We start from the raw sequence: 24,216 nt of genomic DNA, 5'->3' as shown, positions 1-24,216 counted from the left end.
ACTGTTTGGAAAGATATTTTGATAACACAGAACTCAAAAAAATAGACTTTTCAAATGTGATTACCTCAAATTATTACAGCTGAAAAAAACTATTCTTTTTATCAGATTAATTATTCCATTTCTTTTTTATACAAAAAATTGCAAAGCTGAATGCTGTAGATACCCTTTAAAAAAAATGACAACTTACTTGCAGCTTTTTGACTGAAGCTCATTTCCAAGTCATCAGGATTTTTTATACCTTCCATACAGATTACTAAACAAGATTTGAGTACCAGTGGAATATGGGCCGATTTTCAATGTATATCCACCTTGTCATTCTTTCTTAGTACCTTGAACATTCACACTGGAAAACCAAATATAATTTTTTGGTGGTTTAGAATATGGTCTTCCTAATGAAAATGGAGTACAAGAGTTTGCAGAAGACTTTTCTTGTAAAAGTAAGCCAAAAATAGGCATTTTTTTGTTTTTAGAAAAATTGACAACTTTGCCCTCAATTTTTAAACTATTGGAAAGTAGTAGAAAAATGAAATTTTGTACTGTAATACCTTGTCCTGATAAGTTATTAGGTTTGAAGTTTCAGGTGTATTCCATAATTACTTCTGGAGATATCTATTTTTTCAACCAAATTTGACTCAAATTATCCATGTGCAAATCGGCCAGGAAATCTTTTTTTATTTGCTTAAGAGACCACAAAACATTGTACAATATGGTCTAGTTTTGTTTTGTTTCAAGAAAATATTGCCAGAGATATTATTTCTCAAAGTTGCCTAAAACTCATGAGTGCACTGTTGACAGTTGCTCTGTTGTGTCAAACAAATGGTTATCTCTATGCATGTATTGAACTGGTGAAAGTAAAACTTTACCAATGTTCACTGGCAATGTGAGTATGATCACAAAAATTTCAGCAATATCCATGATGGTCATGCAGGAACTTTCTCTGAATTCAACCACATGGCAGGGAGTGGCCCTAAAGCATACTTTTGGTTTCAAAACCTTTTTTCAAGTTAAAATCATCCATGACTAATATTACATCATTGCTGCGATTTGCTGCTTCTTCTAAGGTTCACAGAATGATTCTGTTTCTTCATCTTTATTGGCAGCTAGATCATAGACCTGAATATTGTTTGTAATCCAATGTATTGTTTTTAAACTCAGCAACATTATCCATTTATTAACTACGATAAACTCAGGAACTTATTTTGCAATCACTGATGAAACACACATAGCTTGTCACCAGCAAGTTGTGAATACAAGGAAGTACAACAGTGACCACTTGAGTCTTTATTAACTTAGTAATATCAACATGACTGCAGCAATATTACACAAACATAACTGCAAAGAGGAAGTATTCACGTCAACAATGTATAGTGTCACTGATCTTTCACATCCTCCACATCCTAGTCAACTTTCAGTGGGGCAACCAGATGGACTAGCCTTGTAACATCCCTGCCATCTGGGGTAATGAGGATGACCATACAAGGTAGTTCTTAACCTTTTCGCAGTGCTCAAACTCTTGTCGTCTCCCACATGTGACGGGGAAGGGCCTCCTCTTGTAGAAGTACAATATCTCAAATCCAGACCTCCCTTCAGTGATTTGCCAGTGTTCTTGACTTGATGGAAAGTCCTAATGCAATAAATACTCTTTGCTCCACCACTTCCAAAAGTCCTCGGATATCTTCTGCTGCAGTTTAAATTGCCTACCAAGTATGCTGTTTATGGTGGCTCAAGGCCCATGGATAGGGTGGTAAGTATCCCGCCAATAAGAAAGTGAGCTAGGATATGCACTTCGTCCACAGTTTGCGTAATAGGTCACGAATTAAGGGGGGCTTCTATTTTCACGGGTATTGTTTCTAGGCCTTCCTCATCTGTACTGCAGCACCCTAACACTTTGTGGAGGCATTGTTTGGTTGAGCCAACCATCTGTTCCCGCCATCCACAAGAAATAAGCATGTCTTGTCAGCAGACACAGACGTCCATATTTCTGTTATCTCTTGGTTACCTGCATTTAAAGCTTGTACGTTATAGCTATTTGCGTGGAATCTCATGCCAACCTATAAACTCTGAAGGGCTAATAAGAAGTGGTCCATTGTTGAGCTGGTGGTTAGTTCCAAACAGACAACTTTAGTTACAGCACAAGTGATTAATAGAACGCATTTCCAGTTTAAAGTGATGCCTGTTTATGAGTATAGGGATCTAGCAAAATCAATGCCAGCAACTTTAAAAGAACTGTGAGGTTTCAATCTATCAACTAGTAGATGTCCTCCTAACTGTTGGCCAACAATGGTATAAGCAATTTTACAGGGAAGACAACTACGCAGGACTTTTTTTATCACATGACAGGTTTGTAGTATCCATGACTTTCTTAGTTGTAGAAAACCAGAACCACTTGTAATCCAAGATGATGTAGATTGCTACATGTGTAAATGTTCAGAACTGTGATGAAGTTATGGTTTCCTTCCAAAATTAGGGACTGCCGTTCTTCGTTATACCAAAACCAGTATCCTCACAGACACAAATCATATAACACAACATTTCAAGCCCTTTTTGGGCATTCGTACTGTCATACGTCCCTTCTGACAGACAAACATGTAGGGAGGTGGTGGACTGTGCATACGCTAGATTCTGAGGACTGGATTCTACAGGATATTGAGATGAACTCTAGTACGAGCTCTAGGCAAGTGGGCCACCAACATGGTGTAAGCCAAAGTACGATTATGTGTATGCTGCATGACAACTGCTTCTATCCCTATCACTTACGACGAGTACAAGGATTATCGGCTGTGGATTTCCCTCTAAAGGAAGGATTTTGTTGATGGCTTTTGCACCAAACCCAATTATGGGACTTCTGTCATCAGTCCTTTTTACAGTACTCTCCTTCACACACACTTTCTGCAACCCAAAGGAACACACGGTCACATGGTCAGAGGAATTGTCATTTGTCTGCATCATCTACCATGGCAACTATGCATTTCCAGACACACTTCCATAGGACCTTCGCTCCCATTTCCAGTCAGGAATCCATACCTGCAGTTTGTCAGTTTTATTAATGTTCACCCTGCAGCGATCCTTTGGTTCGGACAAGGCACTTCTTGATGTTTCTCTAACAGCAAAAGCAGATGTTGCCGGCCATAATAAATATCTTCTCAGTCGTAAGAATAGTGTGACGTGGTAACAATCTTCAGTACAATGCCTACTCTACAACATGAATTGCGTGTCATACCTTATATGGTGTTGCAGCAATTCCGTCTATTGCTGCTGACAAGGAGGCGGCAGTGTCTCACCCAAAAGATCCCCCTCGCTAGTCTTCATAAAGAAATTGTCACCAATGAGTCATGAATACAAGGAAGTACAAGAGTGATCACTTGAACCAAAGAGTTTATTAACTTAGCTATACCAAAATGACAATAGTGTTATTACATAAACATAAGTGCACAGGGAAAGTACTCAGTACAACAATGTACAGTGTTGTGGATCTACCACATAGCTGCTCCTTGTCTGTTCTTTCAGGAAAGTATAAATGCTCTTCCTTTGTTTTCTGACTCCAGGTCCAGACCACTGAATGATTATGTCACTAATTCCCATAATGTTGATTTCTAATTAGCAACACTCTGTACTCATATTCACAAGTTTTCTGGTCACAAATAGAATGTATGTATTGAAAATAGCAATTCTGAAATTCCTATTGTAAATTTTTATCTTACAAGAACTGTCAAGCTGAATATCACTCACAGCAATGTCCACAATATACCCCACCTCCTTGAAGGTCCAATAGAGGACAATAGGAACTCTGGAGACTTTTACTTCGAGCACGCCCATGCTTTGTGAATTTATATAGATAACTTTCAAAACCTTGAGTGCAGTCATTTCCCATTGCCTACTCTGTCCTAATGTTGTTGACCAAATCTCGTTCCACCACCTTTACTGACTATTTCTTGCACCCATGGACAATAGAATGCCATTAACTACACACACTCATCCACTCATGTAAACTGTTAGCACTTGGCATCCTCTTACACCAGGAGATATTCAGTCCTTGCATTTGTTAACTGCCTGCATACATATATAGATGGATGTCAGGTTTTTTGAAATGAGGACCAATAAGATATTTCCAAGTTTCTCTGGTTCTTTAGAGAGATAATTACATTTTAAGATTTTTTTTTTTTTTCAGTAACTGACAATTGTAGGTAGGGTTCCTAATCCAAATTAGCACTCCCGTTATGTAGGAGAGAATTCTTTGGGAAAAAAGTTATCTTGACATGTGCCTTCAGTTATTCTTGTAAAGACAAAACCATGGCATCTAGCATATTTTCTGGGCCAATCAAGGCTAAAAAATAATATCAAATAATTTTAACTGTGTTCTCCTTTGAAGTAAACTCAATCATTGTTTTCAATTATAAGGATGTACAACAAAATGCCGACTATAAATTTTCCCTATTATTTACAAAGGAAAACAACCAGATATATTTTATTACTTCTGTGCTACTAACTGTATTCACAATATATTCTGTAGGTAGTATCCACATATGCCACTCAATGCACCTTCAAAAGTATATCACGATAACATAAATAATTCAGGAGCTATGACCTCATAAACTCTGAAATATGTGAAAAACTGTCATGTTGTGCATGACATTTAAATTTATTACTTCTTTAGTACTAAGTTTATTAGCAACATATTTTGCAGGCAGTATCCATATATGCCGCTGAAAGTGCCTATAAAATTATATCATTGTATAACACATAGATCAGGATACAGGATGTCATAAACACTGAGATGCATGAAAAACTGCTACATCATGCATGACATTTAAACCTATTACTTCTTTGCTAATAACTCTATTCACAACATACTTCACTGACAGTATTCACATATGCCACTGAATGTACCTACATGAAAATTTCATTACACGACACACACTTCAAGAAATATGACATCATAAACACTGAGATCATGGAAAATGCCACATCATTCACCAAGTTTTATTAAACTGATTCTTTACTATTAAGGGGAGCTGGAACGATGAAAATGACAACATTTTCTGGTCTTTTTCATTAAAAAATTATTTGGAGTTTTCTGAATAAAACAAATCAAGTTTCACCCTTCTAAGTGAATTCTAAGTGTGTTTTTTATTGCTGCAAAGTTGACGCGCCGCACAAACGGTTGTAGCGACTTGGTGTGTCACCCCTGACGGCGCCGCTCGCTGGCTGCAAGCAGGGTATCTTTGCGGAATTAGACAGTGTTTTGTTTTCCAACGTTGTATGGCTTTATTTCTGTGACAAGTGACTGTTCATATTGGTAAACATAAACGCTATACAGTGTGGCTGACTTGTGGAGTCTGCTTTGTGTTGTTTAGCTGTCCAATTTTGCGTATTTGACGAATTTTCCTTGTACCTGTTTTATGTATTTGGTTTGTGGATATCAATTTCCCCCGTTTCAGCAATCGAGTGTTTATGAAAAAGCACAATGAGTGGAAGAAGAAATCTTTTGTTGTTTCGAAGGGAGATGCTGCTCAGACTGCTTCACAGACTACTCCAAATGAATGTGATAGAACTTCTTCCAGCAAGAAACTGTGACAGCAAAGAAAAATTTGAAAACTATGAAATTGACAGTAATGATGTGAATGAAATAATTAACATTTCTTTGCTCTCTAATATTTTGAAACATAACGTATTATGCCAAGTTTGCAAAGAAAGAGGATTGGAATTGAAAATAACTTCACACATTGGTTTGGCATGTAAAATGTTACTGAAGTGTAACAAATGTGTTGCTGAAGTTTCGTTTTCTATTTCTAACAGTATTCCTCATAGTGGAAATAGTGGAAAGAAGGTGTATGATACAAATGTTACGATAGTGTATGGCTTGCCTTTCCACTGACAAGGGCAGTGCTGCAGGGACAATGTTATGTGGAATTATGAACTTGCCAAAACCAACAACTAAGTTTGCATTTTATAATGAATTGGTGGGATCTTCTGCTTAAGATATTGCTCAAGCAACAATGAAGAAAGCAGTTGAAGAGGCTGTGACAGAGAAAGCAGTTGAAGAAGCTGTGACAGATGATGGTAATTGTAGAGATGTAACTGTTGCTTTAGTGGGATCATGGCAACGAAGAGGTCATAAATCTCTAAATGGCATTGTGACAGCTACCAGTGGAGACAGTTGCAAAGTAATTGATGTTGCTATTCTCTCGAAACATTGTAGATGTAAGGGCAATACCAAGGACGAACATAGTGAAAGTTGTGAAGCAAATTTTCACGCCACAAGTGGAGCGATGGAAGTAGAGGGAGTGAAAGCAATTTTTTCCAGATCACAGGAGTGGTATAATGTACGATACACTAGCTATCTAGGAGATGGTGATTCTAAAGGATATAAAACTGTAAAGGAACTCAAACCTTATGGCAATGAAATTCACATTAAAAAACAGGAGTCCATTGGACATGTGCAGAAGCGCATGGGGGCTCGCTTGCGCAAACTAAAGCAGACATTAGGGTCCCAGAAGCTTAGTGATGGTAAGACCCTTGGAGGAAGAGAAAGATTGACAGATTGTAGAGGTATTATGGGTGTGCAATCAGGTAAAATACAAGAAGCACTGACCATATGAGGAGAGCAGTAAGGGCATTATTTTTTCATACTGCATCAACAAATGAGCACCCACAACATGCACTGTGCCCCACAGGTGACGACTCATGGTGTAAGTACCAATCAGGAAAGGAATATGCCCATAAAAACAGTTTGCCAAATGCTGTAATTGATGTAATCAAGCCCATATTCAGAGATTTATCACAGCCAAGTTTATTAGAAAAGTGTTTGCATGGGAAAACACAAAATCCAAATTTAATTTGGATTAGGATTCCCAGATTGTATAGATAAAAACATTGCATTTTGGAGTGTATGATGCAGTGGCAACATACAACGAAGGAAACATTATCAAATGTGATGTGCTGAAACATTTAGGTTTTCAACCAGGACACACCACAATTTCCACAATGCACCTAATTGATAAAGAAAGACTAAGAGGTGCAGGAAGAAGAGACAAAAGCCTACAACATGCAGCAAAAGGTAAGAAAAGACCAGTGAAAAGGAAACTAACTTTGGAAAAAGAAGAGGATGCTGATAATCCATCATATGGGGCAGGAACGTATTAAAAAACTTTGGAAGCCATTTCCCGTAACTTTAAAATTTTCATCTTTGAGGAACATTTTCTCAAAAACTGCCAACAGTATATCAATGAAATTTATACACAATATTGTTTACTTCTTTTCCTTCATTATAACTAATTGTAAAAAAAATATTGTATGATTCAAGAGTTATAGACAAAAAATTGCAAAATTTTAGAGAAAAGAATAAGCATCTGTTTAAAAAAAATTGTAAAACTAAAACCAATAAATATTTCTTAACATATTCATTGAACATGTAGTCCCAATTTCAGAGCAATATGTTTCACGGTTTTAGAAAAAAGTTCCTTCTATTTGTTAAAATTAACATGGAGGAGATGGATTGTTCTGGCTCCCCTTCAGACACTCCTACATATGAGTCAAGTTAAGGAAATCCTAGACATGTGGCAGTAATTTTGACAGCTTTCAAATGCAAAGTGCAAACAGCTGTAGGTGAAAACAAAACACAGAGCTACGAAGAGGCATTGCCAAGGAGGCGTTTACAAAATTGCACTGTAGACATGCAAAACAGGTGCCTGCAGCATACAGAAACTGTCTGATATGTTTTCTTAATTTGGATACTGTACTTACACATTTGTGCACTATGTATATTCCTTTGCACAACCGTTTCATAAATTCAAAGGTGACTACCTGCAACATCAGCAATGCTGCCCAGTCATACCAAAAATTTGCCACCTATTATAGCTACATTGCAGCAATGTTACCAGTAATGTTACTGTGCCAAATATTGCACTAAAATACATTGATGGCCTGTCTAAATGCACCTTAAGTGACACTTCAAAGTTAATAGCTGTGGGCTCTCGTTGCATTATTTCAAAGACCACATGTGTAAAATTATTTTAAAAACAGGATACATTACTACAGAGTCACACTTCCACAATACTTATTGCTTGACAAACAAATAACTTTTCTTACCAGAGGCATCACACTCGTCACTCAGAATTGGACTATGGGTATTTGTACTGTTGGCGATGATCTGCTTAAATATTTTCAGGCTGTAAAATTAAAAGCATATACTTAATATAGTTTCCACAGTGTATGCTAACTCATACCAACACAAACTCATACAAAACAGGAAGGGTATGGAAGAAAACAAAGTAAAAACACACTGTTGCAACAATAGTAATGTATAAGCAATGCATTACAGTACCACGTTTTCATCGAATTTAGAGACCCTAAATGAGTTCAGTTTCTTTAAGTTTCGCTGAATGTTTTTGTGCCCATGGCTGATACATATACATTTACAGCCCATCTCAAATTTTGGTGAGTAAGAGTAAATTACAATTAAAGATGATGATGAGGGAATTTAATGCAAAAGTAGGTACTTGGCAAAAACCAGACCGAATTAAAAGTGAAACTAAATACATTTTATGAAATAATAAATAGAATGCACAATATGTGAAGCTCCTGTACCATTTTCTTATTGTAAGCGGTTACAGAATTGTAAGATTATATATACAATGTGATCAAAAGCATCTGGACACCCCCAAAAACATACGGTTTTCATATTAGGTGCATTGTGCTGCCACCTAATGCCAGGTACTACATATTAGCAACCTCAGTAGTCATTAAACACCGTGAGAGAGCGGAATGGGGCACTCCGTGGAACTTACAGACTTCGAATGTGGTCAAGTGATTGGGTGTCACTTGTGTCATACGTCTGTATGCGAGATTTCCACAGTCTTAAACATCCCTAGGTCCATTGTTTCTGATGTGAAAGTGAGATGGAAACCTGAAGGGACATGTACAGCACAAAAGCATACAGATCGACCTCGTCTGTTGACGGAAAGAGACCACCACTAGTTGAAGAGGGTCATAATGTGTAATAGGCAGTCATCTATACAGACCATCATGCAGGAATTCCAAACTGCATCAGCACCCACTGCAAGTACTATGACAGTTAGGCAGGAGGTGAGAAAACTTGGATTTTATGGTCTAGCAGCTGTTCATAAGCCACACATCACGCCAATAAATGCCAAACGATGCCTCGCTGGGTGTAAGGAGCTAAACAATGGACGATTGAACAGTGGAAAAACGTTGTGTGGAGTGACGAATCACGGAGACAATGTGGCGATCCGATGGCAGCTTGTGGGTATGATGAATGCCCGGGTAACATCATCTGCCAGCGTGTCTAGTGATAACAGTAAAATTCGGAGGTGGTGGTGTTATGATGTGGTCGTGTTTTTCATGGAGGGGGCTTGCACAAATTGTTGTTTTGCGTGGCACTATCAAAGCACAGGCCTACATTGATGTTTTAAGCACTTTCTTGCTTCCCACTGTTGAGGAGCTATTTGAGGATGGCAACTGCATCTTCCAACACGATCGAGCACCTGTTCATAATGCACAACCTGTGGCGGAGTGGTCACACAACAATAAAATCCCTGTAATGGACTGGCTTGCACAGAGTCCTGACCTGAATCCTACAGAACACCTTTGGGATGTTTTGGAATGCCGTCTTCATGCCAGGCCTCACCGACCAACATCGATACCTCTCATCAGTGCAGCACTCCATGAAGAATGGGCTCCCATTCCCCAAGAAGCTTTCCAGTACCTGACTGAACATATGCCTGTGAGAGTGGAAGCTGTCATCAAGGCTAAGGGTGGCCCAACACCATATTGAATTCCAGCTTTACAGATGGAGGGCACCACAAATGTTTAAGTAATTTTCAGCCAGGTGTGCAGATACTTTTGATCACATAGTGTAAGTGAAATTAGATACAGAGCTTGTTTGAGTTGATTTCATGTTTCTTAACCTCCAGAAAGCCCCCCATGTAGTTCCATAATGTCATCTAGTAACTAAAACTACATTCATACTGAATATCTGAACAGATATTATGATGAGATTGATGACAACATTGCAAACAGAACTCAGTACATTTACTTGGACCTCCCAAGTCCAGTTTTGATAAACTGATTTCCCAATACCACTTCTGACTATTTATGTGAACTCTGCAATATCGATTTTGGAAATGTATTTCTGGCCGCATGATCTCATCTTTTGCAGTCAATTTTTACTCCCATGCAAATATTCAGGTGTTTTTGAAATTATCTTGGGTTTCAGGTTTCATCGTGTTTTTAAAAATGTCATCCAATCTGGATGTAGTGACTTTTTGTACAATGAAGGAGAGCAAGAAATATTAAACTGAGCACAAAATTACACACTTCTTATGTGTAACTGATAAGAAACAGCCACCATGGCGACTAAACCATCCAGTACCATTTGTGTAAAACAACTGATGGCCATAAAATTGATATTTGATGCGGCAAAAATGAATGAGGTTTGAACATATGCATTCACCAGTGAAGATATGTTTGAGACATTCAGTTTCATTCATCCAGAATCTGTGTCGCATGTAAATGTAGCAAGTGTGATGTTCTTAATGGAGCGCAATGTGCCATGTGACTTCAGGTAATGTGACGGTGCCACTGTGATTTACACTATTCATAAATGACTTGGTGTACAAAGTACAGTGAGTTGATATGTAAGAAAGTTGTTATAAAATGCAGAGAGACTTGAGATGATTTTTGTCAAATGGAAGGACTGGCAGCTTGGCTTCAGCACAAATACATGCACTGTAATGTGCATGAACAAATAGTTTTACAGCTGAATCAATCACGGAAATCTGTCACACATAAACTGTATCCAAGAGTTTCTGCCTAAGTTATTTAACACAGAATGTCCCCATAAATTTAACTGTTGGGAGGACAGATATCAAGAGTCAAATTTACTGGAAAGATCCTTAGAAAGTCTAATTCATACCAAATCAGTGTGCTCACAAAAATCAAAGAGCTCACACTTCAAACAAGTCAAGAAGCAACTATTTCCTCCAACATAAATCCCAAGTAATGATCACATCAAAATCAAGGAAACTAATGCAGGAAGCAAATGATACTCCAAGTACAAAGGAAGCAACAGAAAAAAAATATCAAAAGGAACAATGCAGCTATTCAAGTCAAGTTGTGAGTTTACAGCAAATGATGATAAGAACATAATAGAAAAAAAACATATTAGAATACGCTACCATAAATCAAAAGAACTATTTTTAAGAGCCTTGGCAAGGATATGAGAAAGACAGTGAAAATCTGGTACAAAAAAACTGAAAATAATAACAGTATGCAGAAACAAGCAAGAAATATATGTAGGGTAAGCATCACTTTTCATCATTTGAGATGGCACAGCAATAAACAGGAAACAGAAACCTCCAGAGGCATTCCACGATTTCTTAAAAAATTTTCTTTAGTTCATGATATGGCTACAACAAATATAGATGAAAGTGAAAAATAATGAGATCCTGAAAGTAATGCCAGATGAGATGTGCAAAGCTGTTCAAGATAAAAAGAAAGGGGGAATGTCAGACAATGGTGGTTCACTAGAATTACTAAATCTGGAGGCAAAGATATACAAATGGAGCTGCCTTTGTAAATGGATATATTACAATAGATCATTAGCAAGCAGTAAACCAAATTATAGAACCACAATATATATGTATGAATTACCACTGAAGTCAGCAATTTAAAGCTTTTGAAGCAGGTTAATAAAATGTACATTAATATGCTAAAGAACATATGAGTCAATTCTACAATTTATCAGGGTAATGAGAAATTCGGAATTGAGTTAGACAAGGAGATCACATATCACCAAAACTATTCTCAGCCGTCCAAGAAGAATCTCATCAGTGATAATGAATAGAAGCTTAGTGGCAAAGTAGGAATTACTATAAGAGAAACGAAAAGCTGTAGAACTATGGTGACTGTAGGAAAGGTAAACGCCACTTCAAGAATGATAGCAAGACATTAGTGTAGCTGCTCACAAGATTAAGAGTTAACATTGTCTGTAATGTGCACAGAAATAATATTTTAAAGGAATGAAAGGTATGAATGCAAACTTCCAAGAGCTCAGATGGCAAGTTTGTACTAAGTAAAGAAGAGAAGACTGAAAAGTGATAGAAATATTTAGAAAGCCTAAAAAAGGAAAGATTCTTGAAGACAATACTATGGGCAGAATAAAGGAAGTGGATGGGGATGAGATATGCAAAGTGATAATGCCACAAAACTTTAGACACAGCAGTTAATGACTTAAACGAAACAAGGTACGTAGAGTAGATGATATTCCATTGGAATCAATAAGGTTCTTGGGAGAACATAATATGAAAAAATTATTTTCCCTGGTACCCAAGGGATATCACACAGGTAAACACCCTCTGGCTTCAAGAAGAAAGTAACAACATATTGTTGCAAAATAATGACTCCAAATATTTACATAATTATGGAAAAGATAGAAGAGGTCAATCTCACAGAAGATCAGTTTAGACTTATGACTTACCTTAGAAGATAGGTTGCAGAAGCGCAAACCTAAATGTATAGCATGCATAGATTTTAAGAAAGATTTGACTATGTTGACTGGAAGAGAGATAAAATACAGTGGGTAAAAAAAAGGTTATCTCCAACTCGTACAGAAACCAGACAGCAGTTATAAGATGAAGGACACAAAAGGGAAGCTAGTAGTTGAGATGGGGTGAGACAGTTTTGTAAGCTGTCCCCATGATATTCAATTTGCTACGATAGCATGAAGTAAAGGAAACTAAGAAAAAATTTGGAAAAGGTATTAAAGTTTATGGAGAGGAAATAGAATCATTACAATTTGGTTATGCTATCGCATTCCTATCAGAGACAGCAAATGTCTTAAAAGATGAGTTGAATTAAATGGAAATTGTCTTGAAAAGAGGGTATAAGAATAACATCAAAATAAGTAAAGCTATGCAAATGAAGTGTAGTCGAAATAGATCAGCTGGTGCTGAGGCAATTATCATCAAATAAGCTTTCCTAATCATTGGCACTAGTATGAAGCTAACAGTGGGCATGAGGGGTCATTAACTGTTTTTAGTGTGCTTTTAAAATGTGTTGATGTAATTAACGACCCTGCCAAGGGTAAGTTTCATTGTGTAAAATGATTTTAATGTCGAAAAAGTTCACTTTATTATCAAAATTTATAGTCAGATAAACAAATTTTATGGAAAGATGATGAATGAAGCTTCAATCTGAAAATGGTGTATTGTATGTCACGGCAGACAAATAAACATTCACGATAAAGAACAATCAGGCAGAGCTTCAGTCATGACTGAATCAAGGACTGACAAAAATATTCAACAGACTAGAGATTTCACTAATGGTGGACTGAACTTGTGATTTATCAAAATTTCACTATCAGTAATTCATCAAACTGTTAATAGCAATTTAGGTTACAGAAAAGTGTGTGCCAGGTGGTTTCCCCAACTTCTGACGAATAAACACAAATAACAATGAATAAGATCTGTACCAACTTTTCTCACTTGGTACGACCAGGATTGAGAATAGTTTTTGTACCTCATTGTTACTGGTGACGAGACCTGTAATTCAAGTAAAAGTCCACAAACAGAGCATCAGTCAATGGAATGGAATCATTCACAATCCCAAACAAAACAAAAAACAGCCAGATAAATTTTGAGCATCAAGAAGGTTATGGCCACAATGTTTTGGGATTAGAGGAGCATCTTACACATTGAATTTAAGCATACACGAGAGATCAAAAATCGTGTGAATAATTATCCAGTGGCATTATGCTTCTTCGCAATAATGCTCTCCCATATTCTGTTGCCCTGACAAAGGATTTGCTTTGGAAATTTAAGTGGGAGGCTTTGGGCAAAAGTAGGAATAACCTCCGTACAAATTGTCAGGAAGTCTTTACTGATACATTTGTTTCAAAAGATAGAACAGATCGGTAGGACATGGCCCGAAACTTCCATAACTGATTCATTCGATAATGGAGGGTACAGTGTGTGTATGGGGGCAATACTTATGAACATAAGAAAAAATTTGCATGAGATACACTTTTATTCCATGTGATCTGATGGTACACAGTGTGTTGCAGATGTCGGAAAATATCAGTTAACATTGTTAACATATATTGACATAGGCCTATAGTATCCTAATGTATTATATTGCTCAATGTTTTCAATTTAACAGCTCCCTTTTTACACAGTTGAGTGTTTGTACGTATAACATGCAGATTTGCGTTTTTCCTGGTGTTGTGTTCACGTATTTCATTATTTTTTACGACTCTGGCGTCATTTGGTTTCTAAAAAATTTTAGCGTCTTGAGAATGTAGAGGCAAGGCAGTCTAAGGATTTCCAACTTTCTGAAGATGGGTTTGCAGAAGTCTCTGGGTTTGCTCCCAGTAATAATCCTCATTGCTCTCTTCTGGATTCTGAATGTGCTCAGAGCAGTTGGAGAATTTCCCCAGAATATTACACCATATTTTAGGTGGGCTTGTATGCAAGCGTAGTACGCGCTGGTTAATGTTTTCAGGCTAGCACATGATTTCAGTACTGCATAACAGCCAGTACAAACCCTGGCATTTACCTTTCCTGTATGTGTATTCCATTTCAGGTTATCTTGAACCCACAGACACAGGAATTTGAAAACAGTGTCGGTATATATTGGCTGGTTATTTACAGTGACAAATGGCTGAGAGGAATTTGCATTTTGTGTTGTGTGAAAGTTCATGAAAGCTATCTTTTTGGTGTTGATAGTTACTCTGTTGATTTTGGCCCAATTGCTGAGTTGTTCAGTGGCCAAGTTCACAGCTTTTTGCACAGCCTCTGTATTCTCCCCTTTGAGGAGTACAGTTGTGTCATCAGCAAATATTACTGTTTTGTGTGCATCAACATTCAGGCTCAAGTCATTAATATACAGGATGAAAAGTAGGGGTCCCAATACTGAGCCCTGTGGAATACCTTGCTTTACAGTTTTATTACTTGATAGTATTTCAGTTATTGAGTTGCTTTGTCTATTAGTGTATTTCACACTGACACTCTGCAAGCGATTGGTTAGGAATGTAGCAATCCAATTGTTGGCAATTCCTCTGATACCATAGTGTTCTATTTTTTCCAGTAATATTTTGTGGTCAACAGTGCCAAAAGCCTTTGACAGATCCAGAAATATGCCTGTTATGGGTTGTTTTCTATCTAACAGTTCTAATAGTGTATTTATGCAATCATATACTGCAGTTTCAGTAGATTTGTTGCTTCTGGGCTCAACTTAGTAAATCTTTCTTTTTCAGTGAAGTCCATCATTTTTTTGTACATTATTTTTTCAATAACTTTAGAAAAGCAGGATGAGACTGGGATAGGGCTGTAGTTATTCATATCTTTATTATCACCTTTTTTGAAGACGGGAATTACTTTAGAAAGTTTCAGAGCTTCAGGGAAGATACCTGCCTGGAAAGAACAGCCACAGAGGTGAGTTAATGGTTCAACAATTGTTTGTTCACAATTTTTGATTACAGCTGCTGGGATACCATCAATTCCAGCTGCATATGAATTTTTTAACTCTCTGAGGGCTTTTGCAACATCTTTTTCAGTGACTTTGGTGGACATGCGTGGACTGCTGCATCAAACCAACTTTCAGGCTAACGATGAACAGCAATACTAAAAACATAATAATTCAATCCCTCTACAGAAATGATACTACGACATTACTGTAGCTATTGATGAGATTAAAAGTTAACATCTTCTGTAATGTTCAAAGAAAGAATATGTTGAAGAATGTCAAGTACCAATGCAAAAAATATAGCTTCCAGAAAGTCCTACAAAAATCACTAAATGAAGTGTTCTATGATCTGTTTAAGGTAATTAACTGCACATATCAAAACACACTTTCTGAAAAATTTAAATTTTATGGTAGTGAAGGTATAAATAATAAAGATAGTATTTCATATTTAATCAATAATGGAAGAGGGAATTTTACTAAGCAACTTTGTTAAGCTTTGATAACTTACCAGACAGGGTAAAAACCATTACTGGTATGCCAAGATGCCCTATCCACTATTACAATTCTTATTACATGAACTAACTAACTTTGTTATTCTGATGAAGCAGAAATAATTCCCTATGTAATAATATCTGCAAAATCAACTCTACTAATCATCTTCCAGCAGAAGGACGGGCGACTGATATTCCATTCAAAACAATTAATAGGTTCTATCTGGATGAATTATAATATTCAGTATGTTAAACAAATTTCTCAGTTTACACCCTGGTAAGAATCGGTACTACAAGCAATAAGTCACTACAGTAGCCACAGTGTCACTTCTTTTGTTTTCTGCAGAACAATACGACAGCATTTACCATGAGGTGTGATAGGAATGTACTAACTATCAATGAGAGATTAGTACACGAACAAATGTTATGTATCAATGAGTTGAAACAATTCTGACAAGTATCTAAACATAGTATGAATAAAGTATTCAAACAAAACAGCTGTATGAGTTCAAAATCTACAGACAATACCTTACAAAGGTATTCACCATAACAATAAAAATTATGTGGCAAATGATATAATGCCGATATTATAATGGCAAACAACATTGTGTATTATGTAAGCACTGATCACTGATTGTCTTCTGTATCACTGCTTGAACTGCTCAGTAAGTGTAGTCAAACATCTTGGCATTACTCATCACATTTTTAGACTTTGGGCTATGGTACAGTTTGACTTCCCATGACGACCATCATTCTGCAGAAATAATTTTTAAAAAACATTGAAGGCATTGCAGTGACAATTTAAGGTAACCTTTCATAGCAAACTTCACCATGAGTAGTTTCCAAAAAATAAGGAATGCTGTCAATTCTGGTGTTCAAATAATATCACCTCTACAAATGCTTGTCTCTTGTCAACATAAACTAATAAAATGTTCTCCAACTTGCAGCTACGTCTAGTGATTAAACATCCATGACCTGTCATGTTTGCTGGTATCATCTTCATACAACCATGTGACATCATATAAATGTGATAGACCATATGGACATTTGAAACTCAGTTCCACTGAGTCAAAGTACTATCTCATACACTATGTCACTTCACTCAGCTTAAAATGTTTAGGCTGTGAGATTTATACTTGTGGTTACAGGGGCAACACTTGTAAATTCCACACGTGAAATCTTCAAAAGTCACAGGACAATTCTTAATCTCCCGTGTGACTAATTCTGGTAACTGTTTCTAGGCAAAGACTGACCTGTGTGTTGGAAAACTTGTTAATGGTAATAAATTGAGGGCTAGATATTCAGCAGAATTAAATCAAACCTCAGACTTCCATCTGCAGCCATGGATCAAAGACAAAACATATCTTCATTGCCATGTCCAAAACAATGACCCATTAGTACTAATAACATTCAAACCATTGGTATTAAAAGATGATAGTCAACAGAGAAATTGCTGCAAAAGTTAGGCTACTGTATGCAAGCATTATCACTGAAAACATTCATTGTAATCCTATACAATACTAATCAACATAATTGTTTCTATAAGAAATGTGCTATACTTCTCACAGGCTTTAAGCCCAACTTAGAATTTACAGATCCTACTACATTCCTGACTTTGAAAGAGATATAAATTTATACTTTATTTGGTACTTCCATTACAGTTGGGTCAGCCTACAACACTCCTTAGAAACTGTAAATAAATGGAATGCTTTCTAAATCTGTAGCTACCGATGTAGTTCAAAATCACACTACTGTGATCTCTCTTGTGAATGTTAAATTTGGAAACACAATTATCAATTGCAATCTATGATTGACTGACTGCTTCAATGCTTTCCCCACCCCCTCTCTCGCCCCATTTCACCCTCTTTTAATGACTGAATGACTGCAGCAAAAACTGAAAACAATGCAGGACTAATGAAAAAGTGAAAGAAAAAGTGGAAGATCTTTCTAAGCATAAATGAGTGACATATTCTTTGACCAATGCAAAGGTTACCACATAGAACTTGGACATCAAATATATTATGTGGTAAGATTTACACTATTACAGTATTTTTGAATGCTGAAGCAGAGCAGACACATCATATCCCATCAACCTAGATGATTCTCACCACCTGGTGGTAACACTGACCACAGGGTCTATTTAACCCTTTTCCTTCCATTTCTGCATAAATTTAGATATCTTCTTGAAAATAAAAATTATCATATAATACAATGGAATTTGTTGATTTGAATTCGCACACTTTAAAATAAAGCTCAAAAAACCTTTAAGCAAGGCCTACATATCTGCTTATAACTTCAATTCGGAAAAAATTTCCTTGGCCCAGCAAAAATGGTTAATGCTATCATCATCAGGTTCTTGTATGTTCAAATTCACACATTTTAATGAAATTGTCTGACCAGTACAAACAATTTTAACAATTAAAAATTCACATTCCTTTAAAAAAGGGTAACATTAATCCCCTACCTTTTTTTTCCCCACAGGGGTAACATTGACCCCATCAATATTACCACCGACTTTCTATTAATCCACAAGTATTTACCTAAATATGAGGTAAAACCAAAGTGTAATTTATAATCATTGTTTACAAGTACACTTGGGGCAACATTGAACTTAAATTCATACCCTTCGACAGTTTCTGTTGTTCAAAGCGTTGTGTTTACTGCAGAAGTTTTTAACTGTAAACAACGGATACAATAGGCTATAACTTTATTAGATAGCAAAGTTATAGAATAAAGTGTCAGTTCGAATAGATAAAGTAAAGTCACAACTAAATCAAAAATTCAACTGCAATGCCTAGAACTTAGCAAAGGTCTCCAGGTGCAAGATTGTACCCAGATGTGGATAAGGAAACATTGGAATAAGTTATCTCGTTAATTAAAAAGAAACTGTACTCTCTAATCTCCCAAGTGAACAGAATATGGAAGAAAAAAGGAAGCTGGAGCTGAATCTCTGGTTTCTTATTTAAAGTCACTACCTGAAATGAAAAAAACAACTGCACCTTCAAATACAAAAAGAAACAAAACTGATGTGATCCCTGGTCAAACTGTTTTAGCTGTTCATGCATTGAACATTGATCCAAAATCATTCAAAACGTCATGAAATGAAAATGCGTCTGCACTACATACGAAGTTCAAATTGTTTGCAGGTCCCAATGATACAAATTATCCTCGACCTAGTTGTTCCAAGTCATCCACAGCTCATGAAAAACTCTTAAATGCCAAGAAAATTCTCTTCCAAAAGTGTGATAATTCTTTGTCAAATGAGTTAGACATAATGAAATTGCCAGACTCTGGAAACCAATGAAAGTAATTTTGATCCTTCAGACGATGCTGTTGTTGAAGATTTGCTGCTCAGTAAGTGTGAGTGTCAAGATCTTTTTTTCCAAATGACTTTCTTAGGGTGAAAATAGTTGGGGGTAAAAGGGGAGGCAAACTTTTTACTATGAATTATTATAAAAAATGCAACAAAGGAATAGGTAGGCTTCACTCTGTGACTCAATGTAGACAACATTTGTTCAAAAAGAACATGATATATGAACTCCCCATTCTGTTATGTGACTGGCTACCTGCCTCCACCAGAACTATAGGTTGAGGGACATATAATTCTGTATAAATTTCTAGGGAGGATTTTAGTAAAAGAGTTGAATGGTTTTTGTCAGTAAAAGTTTCCTGTAGCATGCTTTAAATTAAGGACTGATAATTATGTTTACAGAAATGTGCATTTCACCAATACCTAGCTTATCGACATTTTACAAAGCAACCAGTTTTCAATTGGGATCACTGAGAGAGAACCATTTACAGGGTTAATACTCACACTGCACTACACCAACATTTATCCAGGACCATTCGGCATGTGTTTATTACAGTAAAACAAAATTGAGGTTAACACTGACCCCCTTTCAACATTTTTTGTTCTACTAACTTATGAAAAATATAACATGCACACTACACTACTGGTGTTTGTATAAAAATAATGTACACTATCTTTGAATTTGAATTTCAAAGATAATGTATCATCAGCCTCCAAAAGACTAAGATCATGGTGCAGGGAACCACCAATCTTCCATCCATCAGCATTGACGGCGATCCTCTCCAGGTAGTTGATGATTTTACCTACTTGGGACCTACAATATGTAGCAACTTATCTGTGGACACTGAAATTACCGATAGAATTGCAAAAGCATTGGTTGTCATGGGTAGATTGAAAAACAGAGTAGCTATAGAAGAATAGAACTACTCACATTAAAAACTAAATTGCAAGTATGTTAACGCTTGTGTTATCAGCACCCTTTTGTGCACCCTTCGTAAACACAAATCCCGAATGAACAGCTTCCATCTCCGTTGTCTTCGGAGTACCCTTCAGATCTCTTGGAAGGACGGAGTACCTAACACAGAAGTATTATGGCTTGCAAGCACAACCAGCATTCATGCACTCCTCAGCCACCATTGTCTAAGGTGGCTAGGACATTTCAGGCGCATGGATTCTGAGCGAATACTGAAAAAAGTGCTGTAAGGAAAACTTCGGGAGGGCGTGAGGCCGATAGGAAGACCACACCTTAGCTTCAAGGATGTCTGCAAGAGAGATCAGACCAAGGCCAGCATCAATCCAAGTCAGTAGGAAAGTACAGCTGGTGACCGTGTCAAGTGGCTACAAGCTGTGTGCGATGGGATTGAGCTTGCAGAGAACAAACACATGCAAGAAGACACCAGGAAGAGGGCAAGATGGAAGGAGAGAGCAGCCTCTGGTGGATGCCCTTCACATTTCAAGTGCCCAAACTGCAGCAGAGAATGCCACTCTCAAGTGGGACTTTATAGCCATAGCAGATGCTGCAGAGTCTGAACCAACTACACTACACCACCATCCTTCGAGGATGGACGGATGCCATTCCATTCAATGTACACTAATAAAAAAGGCCATGAATAAAACTGATATGTGCGAGTGGTATTCTACAAAAATATCGAAAAAGGAGTGAATCTTAGCCCATATGATGGTACTTGTCAGAGGTTTCTGTATTTATATTGCTATTTTTAGTTATTTATAGTGTTGTAAAGAAGGAATGTGTCTGACATTATAAATGGCTGAAAAAATTACAAAGCTGTGTTCACTTATTGCCATAATGATGAACATTAAATATGAGTGAATGTCGTCAACACCTTTCTATATTCTCTACTCCACAAGCCACACACATTAAGGTGTATCCACAAAATGCCTTTTCCTGTTCAGCCTTGAATATGCACTTGATGCTTCCAAGGATGCAATAAGTGCATGTATTTTAAGCAGATATTGGAGGAACGAGGAAAAGGTGTCCAGGTCTTGTGTCCAGATTATAAAGATGTCATCAACAAACCTGAACCACATCAGAGGACTGTGGATTTTAGGCAGCATGTAGAAGGTGGGTGTGCAAGCTGTTGTTGGGACGAGTAGGGAGAGGGATTCACATGAGAGATTCTGTGAAGTGCCTAAGGATTTCAACCTGCGAGCCCAATACCTATACAGAAATCTTTTTAAACAAAAACGCACTACAATGAGAAATCAAAGAAACCAACAAAATGCAGTATCAACAGCCAGAGGTGACCCGTGTAGCTCAAATTCCAAGACCAAAACCCAAACAAAAATTCTAAAACAAATCACACTACCCAACTAGTGAAAAACCACTAAAACAAACAAAACACAGTACTGACAACCAGAGTTCAGTTATAATGCTTGTGGCGTTAATCAACCCAAAACAAAATATGAAATCTTCGATGCCAGTGGGTATCAATCACTTCATATGTATGCAAAACATTAATGCCCCGAAAAATCGATCTTTATAGCTTGTGAACAGTCATTCTACTGAATACAAATTTAACATTTGTGTCGTTAAATTAACACAGATGTAAATTTGGCAATTTTGTAAAGCCTTTTGCATAAATGTTTACACAAATCCACGTTGTCATGGTGAAGCATAAAGACCCCACTTCAAGTACAGTCTCAGTGTGTGGCACAGTTTATTCAGCCAAATCGGACAAGCAGGTTTAAGGGATCTTCCAAACATGGTACAGGAAGCACGCACCCACCTACGCAGACATCAATACAGGAATTTTATGCACACAGGAAGTGTTGATCAGAAGCACCTTACTGGACAGTCTGTAACAAGTGAAGCTGACACAGAGCATGTAATGTTGGTTTTCACTTCGCAGGATCTCATAGAAGCTGCAAATTGCTAAGGCAATCAAGCACTGGGTCCTGCAGAAATGTTTACAGATGTATCTATACTGACTGCAACTGTTGCACACACTGAAACCAGATGGCAAGCCACTACGTATGCCACTCGCTGCAGACATTCTTCAATGTTTAGAGGAAGGGGGAAATTTTCTAAGCAATCCATCATTTTCTGAGGAAACAACATTCCACATGTGTAATTGTTGTTATGGTCTTCAGTCCAAAGACAGGACGATGCAATTCTCCATGCTACTCTCTCATGTGCAATAACACTGTAACCTACACCCTTCTGAATCTGCTTCTGTATTCATCTCTTAATCTCCCTCTAACAGTTACCTCCAGTATTAAATTGATGATAACCTGATGTCTCAGTATGTGTCCTACCAACCAATCCATTCTTTAGTCATTTTGTGTCCTAAATTTCTTCGATCCCCAATATTATTCAGTAGCACCTCATATGTTGTGTGATCTATCCATCTAACTTTTAGCATTCTTCTTTAGCATCACATTTCAAAGGTTTCTATTCTCTTCTTGTATAAATTGTTTATTGTCCCTGTTTCACTCCCATACGTTATTCTATATAATGAGAGCGGTGCCGGCAGACCCTCCTGAACGAGAAGCCTTGGGCGCAGCGCCCAGACGGCGGGAGAACGGACGCTGTACCTGGACTGCACGCGGGGCGCAGACCACAATGACTCATAGGAAGCGCCTGAGGGAGGAGTGGGAGGGGGATTGTCCTAGTACCGGCTCACCGCCGGTCAGTACATCAGCACACCTGATGATGGCAATGTGGTCAGCCGAGATTTATTTCGTCATAAAATACGCCTGGAGAAATTGAAGAATCGTACAACAAATTTCTCTTCTTCAGAAATGATTTTCTTGCCATTGCTGGTCTACATTTTATATCCTCTCTACTTCGGCCATCATCGGTTATTTTAATGCACAAATAGTAAAACTCATCTACTAATTTAAAAGTTTCATTTCCTAATCTAATTCCCTTAGCATCATCTGATTTAATTTGACTACATTCCATTATACTCGTTTTGCTTTTGTTGATGTTAATTTCATACCCTCCTTTCAAGACACTGTTCATTCTGTTCAACTTCTCTTCCAAGTCCTTTGCTGTCACTGACAAGATTACATAATCACCAACAAACCTCGAAAGTCTTTATTTCTTCTCCCTGGGCTTTAATTCCTAATCCAAATTTTTCTTTTGTTTTCTTTAATGCCTGCTCAGTGTACAGATTGAATAACATCAGGGATAGGCTAAAGCCCCATCTCATTTCTTTCTCAACTGCTGCATCCCATTCATGCCCCTTTACTCTTATAAATCATCTGGTTTGTGTAGCCTTTTGCTCCGTGTATTTTACCCCTGCTACACATGTGGTAAGGTAACAAATACAATGCTTGCATGGAGCACAACCAATCCACATACTGTGATGGCAGAGCTAAGAGACAGCCTGAAAGTTAATGTGTGGTGTTGTTTGATGGTTGATCACATTGTGGGACAACTTTTTCCCCCAGAAAAAACAATTAATTCCAACAATTACTCTGATACACTAGATCTGTTTGCCTTACCACAACTCTCTGACCGCCAAGACACAGCTGTTTTCAACAAGATGGTGCATTGCCACATTGGGCTCAAACTGTGAGAGATGTTCTAGAGCAGGTGCTTTCAGATCATTGGATTGGCAGGGGTGGCCCAATTCTCTGGTCTCTTAGGCAGCCTGACATTGCACCAATGGCCTTCCTATGGGGGTATGCAAACAACTGAGTCTACCAAATGCCTGTCAACAACAACAGTGATTTAATGAATTGAATCGTAGTTGCCACTGCCATAGCTGATGCAGATATCTTGCGCCGACAGATAAATCTTGAATAGAGACTTGATGTTGGGTGTGCCACCAACAGCGCACATTTTGAAATTAATTGAATGGCATAAAAACTTTGTTAGATAGTGTGTCACATACTCCAAACATTGTGTGAATGTCTTAATTTGGATGCTGTAACACATTCAAGATATATGGTACCTTCTGAGACACC

The 24,216-nt window shown here is 37.4% G+C and overlaps 1 protein-coding gene across 3 annotated transcripts in view; it reads right to left on the bottom strand.

The window, feature by feature from the left end:
* LOC124622378 (THO complex subunit 2) overlaps positions 1 to 24,216 on the bottom strand; it is a 312,497-nt gene that overhangs the window by 281,240 nt on the left and 7,041 nt on the right. For all 3 annotated transcript variants that reach the window (XM_047148064.1, XM_047148066.1, XM_047148065.1), the window contains exon 2: positions 8,089 to 8,168. In XM_047148064.1, the coding sequence (XP_047004020.1) occupies positions 8,089 to 8,168 (80 nt within the window). The remainder of the gene's footprint in view (positions 1 to 8,088; positions 8,169 to 24,216) is intronic.

This window comes from Schistocerca americana, chromosome 7, assembly GCF_021461395.2.
Source record: "Schistocerca americana isolate TAMUIC-IGC-003095 chromosome 7, iqSchAmer2.1, whole genome shotgun sequence".
NCBI classification, from domain to species: Eukaryota; Metazoa; Arthropoda; class Insecta; order Orthoptera; family Acrididae; genus Schistocerca; species Schistocerca americana.
Note: the sequence above shows the minus strand (reverse complement) of the source record. Positions and strands in the feature narration are given on the sequence as shown.